At 38.1% G+C, this 9,064-nt stretch overlaps 1 protein-coding gene across 2 annotated transcripts; it reads left to right on the forward strand.

The window, feature by feature from the left end:
- Positions 1 to 902: 902 nt before the first annotated feature.
- LOC127852758 (acetylcholinesterase-like) lies at positions 903 to 7,619 on the forward strand. 2 transcript variants are annotated; one of them, XM_052386721.1, is made up of 3 exons: positions 903 to 1,088; positions 1,468 to 2,936; positions 6,442 to 7,619. In XM_052386721.1, the coding sequence occupies exons 2-3, from the start codon at positions 1,540 to 1,542 to the stop codon at positions 6,860 to 6,862; spliced, it is 1,818 nt and encodes a 605-aa protein (XP_052242681.1). In that variant the 5' UTR covers positions 903 to 1,088; positions 1,468 to 1,539; the 3' UTR covers positions 6,863 to 7,619. The 2 variants fall into 2 exon arrangements, with proteins under 2 accessions (XP_052242681.1, XP_052242680.1); XM_052386720.1 differs by lacking the exon at positions 903 to 1,088 and having other exon boundaries at positions 1,095 to 2,936.
- Positions 7,620 to 9,064: the final 1,445 nt, after the last annotated feature.

The raw sequence follows: 9,064 nt of genomic DNA on the forward strand, positions 1-9,064 counted from the left end.
CGTGCAAAATGCGGAAAATCACGACGAATTACCAATGTGTATAATACAAATACAGTGTATTATACACGTAATGCATTGCAATGCATGGTTTCATGTACAATTTTGGTATAAGAATATTTGGTAAATATTTCTGTCGATGCTATAACGTCCACAGAAATATGAAATACTTGTTTACAATACTTAAAATCAGACCCGATACTGTGTCTATCTGGACAGATGTAAAGGATATAAATCTGAATGATAATTAATTAGGGATAACACAATAATACTAGTCTGTCTACTGGTAGAATTTGAAGGAATGCTCTACTGGATTACACCGATTGTACTGATTATTGCGTGCTTAAGTAAAACGGTGTTAATACATCGGTTAGTGAACGAGACAAGTTAGATATTCGTTTAAAGTAAACGATATTTAGAAATTGGTACAACAATAAAACAACACAACACAATATAGTTTTAAATTTAATATTAAATACGATCTGTAACACTTAATAAAAGTATGTATATTGATGTGTCTCTTGACCACAACAAGTTCCATACCTGAGGAAAAAACACGAATTCTAACGAACTAGCTGTCGATGATAATACAGTATAAAGCTCGTATAAACTGGGTGCCATAGTTTAATTAACATAAAGCCGATGTTTTAAATTGGTTAAAAATAGAATTTATTCAACAGCACGCTGCCGTAGTATGTAAAATATACGTGAATGTTATCGATACTTCACAAATCAATACGTACAGGGTACGAGCACGTTAATTGGTCTTAAACACGCAATGCTGAAGTTATTTTCAATTTTGTAGTTTACCAAATCCGTAAACAAACTGCAGTTGAAGTTTTCTAGTTTAAACCATCACAGTGTTCGTTATTTCAAATATCAAATCTGTTAAATACACTTCACATTGCGCGCTTTCAAAACACTTTTAATGGCGGATTAGGGCGTAATAAAGATTTCGCATCAAGGCACAGCTATGGAGCAGTTGAACCAGCGGGGAGTTGTGAACTAACCGTCCACATGTTTGGTTTAATAAAAGCATTTCATGGACATATATAAACTTGCTACTCTATGCATATAAATCTATACATACGGTATTATTTACGTTTTCACAATTACAGTTGTTGATTAGTGAAGTTGATTAGTTCCTATCGGTTGACTAAACACGTACTTCACGCTCGAAGTGTTAGACCAGTCTGTATACATAAAATATTGATTTATGTTACAGGTTGTTAACTGTTCAGTTGTTACATGAAACCTTAATGGATTTAAGTATAGACACAACATAAACGTTTGCTATTAAAACTATGACATTCTGATAGAATTAAGAATAAAAACACCCGTACAACAATGTCAAAAGATAATATAAAGGGATTTAAATTAAATAACAATTTATGTTTAATTCAGTTATGGATAACATTTATAGTAACGTGTAGTATTCAGTTCGCCTCATGCGAACTTATCATTGTTCAGACGGCGTTAGGAAATATTTCCGGTTCTATTGAGGAAGTGACATCATACGATGATACCGGAAATCCGTCAGTCATGTTCTTCGCGCAGTACTTGAGCATTCCCTACGCCGAACCTCCCATCCGTTTCCGGCGACCTGAGCCTAAAACCCCGTGGGCGGGGGAGTACAACGGGACGTTCTACCGTCCGGCATGCTACCATCAAGGCGACCCGGCTAGGGTGGGCACATTTCACGTGAAGACTGCAATGATGTCCGAAGATTGCCTAACGCTCGATATATACGCGCCAAACAGCACTATCGTTAACCAGTCGTCACTTCCGGTGCTTGTTTTCTTATACAGTTCACCAGGTTATTCCAGCGCTTTCGCTGCCGATGTTCTGTGCACGGTAGGGGACGTCGTGGTTGTGGTGATAAACTTCCGTCAAGGTATGCTGGGTTTCTTCAGTCTCGGTAGCGAAGCGGCGTCCGGGAACTACGGGTTGTTTGACCAGCAGATGGCGCTTCAGTGGATTGCAAAGTACATACATAGTTTTGGCGGGGACCCCAAAAAGGTGACGCTAGTCGGTCATTCTTTTGGAGCCTCGAACGCCATCTATCACACGCTGTATCCGGGAAACAGGGGCCTCATCCACCGTGTGGTCGCACTGAGCGGCACGGCGCTGCTACCTTCGGGTGGTAAATCTTATGTGCGGAACTCTATTGAAACGGGTGTGCTTGAGGAGATAGGCTGTCAGCGGGCGTCAGATGCAGATATAATGAGCTGCCTTCGAGGAAAGAGTCTAACCGACATATTAAACGCCTTAGACAAAAAGTCGTTCACGTTTGCACCCTCAGTTGACGGAACGTTCCTGCGCTCTTATCCGGAAGTCATGATTACCGACCTGGCGAAGGATGACAACTCTACGAAGGAGCTTGAATTCCTGAACGTAGATCTGATGCTTGGCCTGAACAACATGGAGGGCGGGGCGCATGTCGCGCTGCTGTGGGCGGAGCGTTTGAACACCACGTACAATGAGTTCAATGTAAGCAGGGCGGACATAAGGAACATCGTAGTTCCCATTGCTATAAAACGGACTTTCGGTAGTAACATATCGCAAGCTATTACACAGACCGTTAACTTTCAATACAACGACGTTACTGGCACTGACGATCCCCAGCGTCTACGGCAGCGCGTCGTTGACCTCTTCACGGATATAGACGTCGCGGCGCCGCTGGTTCGAACCGGAAACGTTCACGCACTGCTGGGGCAAGGTAGCACCTACCTTTACCAGTTTTCGGAGCCTTTGAATCTTACGCAGGCGCCTGTTTGGTTGTCGGGAGCAAACCGCGCCGACGACGTCCACTTCCTGTTTGGATTCAGTGAGCGTGGTCTGCAGTTTGTGAACCACGTGACGGGATTCACGCCAACCGTAGAGCAGAGGGTGCTGTCAACAAGGCTCATCAAAATGATCGCAAAGTTTGCGAGAACAGGGTATGTATGATGATTTACTGTCTGCGTATAGGTTTGTAAATCACTTTTAAGAAATGTCATGTTTTATTTTGTATTCAAAATATAACAACATATACGTTTTCCACGTGTTAAGTAATTGTCGTCACGAATAACAGTTATCATCGTGGCGTATTTGTTTAATACAAACACTACCAAACTGTTGTTAACGTGTTTAGTACTTACACTACAGAACTGTTGTTATCTCATATTTTTAAACGTTTTCAGGATGACTGTATTGACCGTGCCAACAAAAATATCAATCTAGTCATGATAGCATGATATAATGTTCTGTTTCTTTTATTTTTTTACGCTTTCCATGAAAAACTGTTTTTCTTGCAGTTACAAAAGAGGGCACGTTATTTTGAGTATAGTCTGTAAGGCATTTAAAAAGTATTTGTAGTTAGTGCTTGAAATGAAATACCATTATACATTCAGCAATTTAGTTACAAATAAAAATATATCAAGACCTTTATGACCTTTTTAAATAACACTTAAGAAAAATATATGTTGTTATTAGCTCTGCAGTTTTCGGAGAAAACCCGAGGTATTGTCCTAGCCAGATCGTCGTGTTGTCCGCCGTCAGCCGCCCGCCGTAGCCGTCGTGCTAAAACCTTAACATTGGCTCTAAAATCAAAGTGCTTCCACATACAACTTTGAAACTTCATATGTAGATACACCTTGATGAGTTCTACACGCCACACCCAGTTTTAGGTCACTAGGTCAAAGGTCAAGGTCACTGTGACCTCTAAAATAAAATAAACAATTCTGACAAGCTTTTGCAGCCGTTATGCAGTGCTCTTGTTTTATAATTAACTCTTTTTTCAGTTTGTTCTACCATTATATTCTTACCCTTTTATTTTGTACAACTATAGTTTTTTTGCCACGAAAAACCTCAAAATTGAAACCTTTCACTGACCTTAATAACGGTATTAATCTATGGGAATCTATTGGATTAAAATTCTTTTTACGAAAGATAAGACACCAAATGGTCTATACAGTTAATGGTTTTAATCCCTTACATCAAGCGATGCAACAAAATACCGTGGGAGTTTGTTTAAATAGTGTATTCACAGTTCACAATAACAAGGATTGTTGTAAGTGTTTTTTGGGCGGGGATGCTCTCTTTGATGTTAATTCTCACTTCTGGGCATGAAATAGGTTTTATAAAGAATAAGATGAAATTACTTGTAAATATCTATCTCCGCTAACTCGGAAACCCGAGAGGGTCGGGATCAAAAGTTAGTTTTCTTATTAACTTTGTAAAAGAAAGTAAAATATACATAATTTTCAATTACTGAAAACAAAAATAAGATCAAAATAACTTATTTTCAAACTCTGAATTTCTGACAAAACACAAATTAGTAAACATGTATTTACAAATCATTTAAGGAATCTCTATATTCATTTATTTTTAAAAAATCATCGACTTGCCAATACATGAACATATGTGTTTATCTTGTTAACCAACTTCTTTTGCAAATCTGTGAATCGGTACCCAAAATACGTCGCACAATGCAATTTTGCGATTTCATTAGGGCTGATATATATATAAATTAGTGAAGCGTTACTAACAATTACCGGATGGCAGAATGTATCGTAATACAATAAAACCGAATTTATGGTAATGAGTAAGGAAATATAGTATTGATGTGTAAATGTAAACCGGTTTGACATGTTCAAAAATTACATGTATTGATTCAAGTCTGTTCTTGCATGACGATGATTACAGACAAAGTATGCAACATTTTTATACGAGATTCAGTTTGAACTGGGTTTTCAACCTACGATCATTTATTTCCACGAGTATTGAGTTCCTGTTATATACCGAATAATAGCATGCGCTTGAATCGCTTAATTATCGAATTTTTAATACAGGCCACGATTTGAGAGAAAAAAAGTTTAAACAGAATAATCCATGCTCCCTATCTTTATATTCAGTTTTGTAAGTATCACAAGCTTTACCGTTAATTGAAAATTATTTGTGAACAACTATTTGAAAAAAAACCATCAACTTAAAAAAGCTTTATGAATCAATGATATATAACTACAGCTATGTATTCTAAAATAGGGTTTAAGCACGGCCGTTAATCACGAGCGCCACATCTTTTTTATTATGCATTAATAAACGAGCCAACGCTACTTCGATGTGGCGCTAAGGCCCGGATGTTTTAAAATTTAACTGATTATTATACATGGTGTGAGGTTTTATATGTTTGTTTCGACATATTTCGCATTGTTTTTTAAAATCTTCCAATGTAGTGCGATTCAGCGAATATAAATTCATCCAAACATGTACAGAAACATTCAATCACAACCCATTAGGAATCGTGAAGACCTTTATAATTTGTGGCATTGCAGAATTCGTAAAAGAAAATCGATGCATTTTAATTGTGTGACGAGCAAAGTCCCAGCCAATTAAATCGCTCATTACATAAAAGATTTCTTTGAACATGTACAAGTTAATGCGTTCACAAAAACAAGGGCTTCTAGCCGGTCTAATAGATAAACTTCCTGTTGTTCAAAAAGAGAAGGATCCAATGCCAAGGAGGTGGCGCCCAGATTAGGAGTTGGCGCTTATGTACATGTTTAGCTATTTTAAAGTGAAATATTCTATGTATTGGTTTCTATCATTTTTAAGTGTGTTTCCTTGACAGTGGAATTCAGTTCCACCCATTCAATTTGTCTAGTGTATAAGGCAAGCTATTTGGTCATAATCTGGTATAGTTTGTGCATCTAATGACATTTCAAACATTAGCACGGGTTCACGAGTTATTGACGGTATTTTTCAAACAGATGTACTCGAGATATTAAGTAGACTTCGAAACAAATGTTCAACATAAGTTTTAAATGGCATGCATTAAACAGACTGTCGATAAGGAAATTTCTGACTAACATGCGTATAGATAAACGCTGTGATACAATTAACGTCAATATTTATATAAGTTTCTATATTTGGTTGCAACGAACTGTTAAATGATATTTTCAAAGCACGTGGATATAGCATTTACGAATGGATTAAACTATAGGTAAATATAATCTAATGAAACACGCTTCAAGCCATACTTTGAATAAAATAAATTACTTAGTATTTGAATTGTTTTGAAATTCATAATTAATCGTGTCCCAGAAGGACGGCGATCTGGGAAAACGGGGCTAACTGCATTTGTGTTCAGTGTCGTCCCAGACTAGCAGGTACACTGGCTAACAAGGAACGCAACTTTCCGCATGTATGGTACTTTTCGTTTAAAGGAAGTCTCGTTTTTAGCGAAAATCCAGGTGAGGCGGAAAGTGTCGTCCCTGATTAGCCTGTGCGGACTGAACTTGCTACATTACTTTACGCTCATAAGCCCAGTTTTCCAAGAGCGTGGATCGGTCATCAACGAAATGTGATGCCCCACTAATAATAACAGTATTAAGTCTAAGAATTGGTTATTGGAACTATTGATGAATGCTGGCTCAAGTCAAAGGTATGTCCATGTCGTTTCAGAAATCCCAATCCGCTCAGCGCCGCTGGCGATCCTCAGTGGCCTGAATATGACACCACGAGTACGACGTACCTAGACATCTCCGCAGCGCACGTGACCCCTAAACACCACTTCCGGGAGCCATTCATGACCTTCTGGACAAGCGTGGTACCGGAACTGCTCACAGCGACCTCGCAGAACGCGACTTCTCCGCTTGTGTGCCCTAAGGAAATCGGTCACACGATTAAAGTGAACTTAGTCTCGGCTGAAAACATCATCATCGCTCTCTCCATTGTATCCTTCTGTCTGCTATGCGCTTGTGTGTTGCTCGTCTGCTTATCGGTAGCTAGGGAGCCGACATTGTATAGCAACAGCAAATACGCGGTGATGAAGACCCCGAACTTGAGCGAGACCCCTTCTATTTCCGGCCCGAGCGACAGCTGACTCTAATAGTCATCATGGGTCCTTTTTTAAAGCGCAGAAAATGTGAAGCAAATCCATAAAATTAGCCTCGTTCTGGGAACATTGGGCTTAATGCATGTGAGTGAAGTGTCGTCCCAGATTAGCCTGTCCAGTCCGCACAAGCCAACCATGGACGATACATTCCATCTAGACCGGATTTTTATTTAAAAGAAATTTTCTTAAATCGAAATTTTCCATAAAAGCGTAATGCACACACTATTCTGGCATGACACCTTATTCGCATATATTAAGCCCAATAGTCCAGGAACGCGGCTCAAATCATAAACGTTTATTATTTATTTATGTTGCAGTCGGTTACGTCAATATTAATTTTTCTTAGCAACATTCCATTTAAATCATTAACCTCTAGATTTCTAACAAGTAACTTGACATATATTCCATATTCCATTCATTACCTTAAAGTACATTGAACGTTACATTGTCTTGCCAGTAGCAAGTATCTCGCCATTTTATAAGTATTCAAGTATGTTCGTATGAACTGAATGTTAAGAGCATTTGGCATTGTTTCCGACTAAATTTTATTGACGACAAGTGTACAACTGATTGTGTATAGTATATTACATGTACGTTTATGTGTTCTAGTTTTAATGTAAAATTATATTAGCGCGTTTTTTACAAATTGTATACAGTATGTATATGTATAATTACAAATGTATATTCTAAGTGTTTACGCACGTTTTATATTATTATTATTTAGATAATAAAATGTACGAACAGATTGGCTGTTTTTGAAGCATTTCCACTAACATCATCTTCAGTGAGAATTACAGACGCATTTACAATTACATTGTTTGACATTAGAAATTCCAATGTAAAGATCAAGAAGTAGCTATAGGTTCGTCATAAACTGGTCGATTTTGCGTGTATTCACAATTGGAGATAACTCTTAATGAAGATGTTTTATTAAGCAGAGCAGACTTGTCTCCCTTTAATTATACTGAAATATACTTATGTTTATGCATAGATTTATAACACAAGTTAAGGTTATACTTAAAACGTAATATCAATCGAACATAGAGTCGCGCTCTTGGAAAACGGGGCTTAATGCATGTGCGTTAAGTTTTGTCCGAGATTAGATTTGGGCTTATCAGGGACGACTCTTTCCGCTAAAACTTGTTTTTCGAGACTTCTTTCAAACGAAACCGTCCATACAGACGGAAGCTCTGCGCGGACTTCACAGGCTATAATGGGATGAATCTTCCCGCGTTTGAATTAAGCACAGGTTTCACAAAAAGAGGCTCATTTTACCTTAAATCCCCCGTATCTTACAACGTTATGAAATCTGACATTGTTTAAAGTTGAAAAAGGTATTCAGTGATCGAAACTAATAAACAGCAGAGTAATGAAAAAGAGTTAACTGTACGCGTTTATTCGATTCAATATAAATCGAACGTTAAACAAAATTTCTGTAATCAATACATTTTTAAGCCAATTTGGTATTTAACTGCAAATGGCCAAATGCTACAAGTAAACCGTTCTCTTTAGTAATTACAATGACCAAGTCAGTTAAGTTTTTACAAGGATGTATTTCAAATAAAGTATTATTTATTTAAACACTTATTTTCGATATTACTACGCTATTGATGGACATACGTATGCATGTGATGTCACTCGAGGTTTTTCACACAATTACCATAAAATAGACGTTGAAATACATGGTTATTTCGTTGGTTTTTAAAAGCTGTTCACTAAATAAGAACATGCGGCTTAAAAACTCTTCTATATATTCTGTGTTTTACAGGCTAAAACCTTATATTTACGTCGCGACCAAAGACCGTTGTCCGCTATGGTTCTGAACCTTCCATGAGCCGAAGCTTCTTCCGAGCATGGACACCATGTGTTTCACGTGCCTCGATAAGTACGTGCTCAAGCATGCACGCGCATTAGGGACCTTCCCATGCCCAACGAGTGGCTTGGGACTTCCGGTACCAGAAGGTGGAACAAACACTCGAGCGCGCCTGGCGGTCCCGGGCGGTCACGTGCCTTGCAAGGTGAAAATGAACTGAGGGCCCCTAAGTTTTTATTATTGAATAAGTATTTGTAATGTATTTTTGTTTATCGATGGACCATGAACAACAATTCGGATGTTCTGGGGTGTAGAAATGTAACCGTCTTAAAGATTTGCTGCTTAAAGTTCCAGCTGTAATAGATTATGCGATTTCA

The sequence above is a fragment of the Dreissena polymorpha genome, chromosome 12, assembly GCF_020536995.1.
Source record: "Dreissena polymorpha isolate Duluth1 chromosome 12, UMN_Dpol_1.0, whole genome shotgun sequence".
NCBI lineage: Eukaryota > Metazoa > Mollusca > Bivalvia > Myida > Dreissenidae > Dreissena > Dreissena polymorpha.

Bases quoted from the DNA above. Each gene is read 5' to 3' on its own strand.
- LOC127852758 (XM_052386720.1), top strand. From the start codon at position 1,345: ATGTCAAAAGATAATATAAAGGGATTTAAATTAAATAACAATTTATGT. The intron at 2,937-6,441 runs GTATGTATGATG...ATGTCGTTTCAG, and splicing joins GCAAAGTTTGCGAGAACAGG to AAATCCCAATCCGCTCAGCG.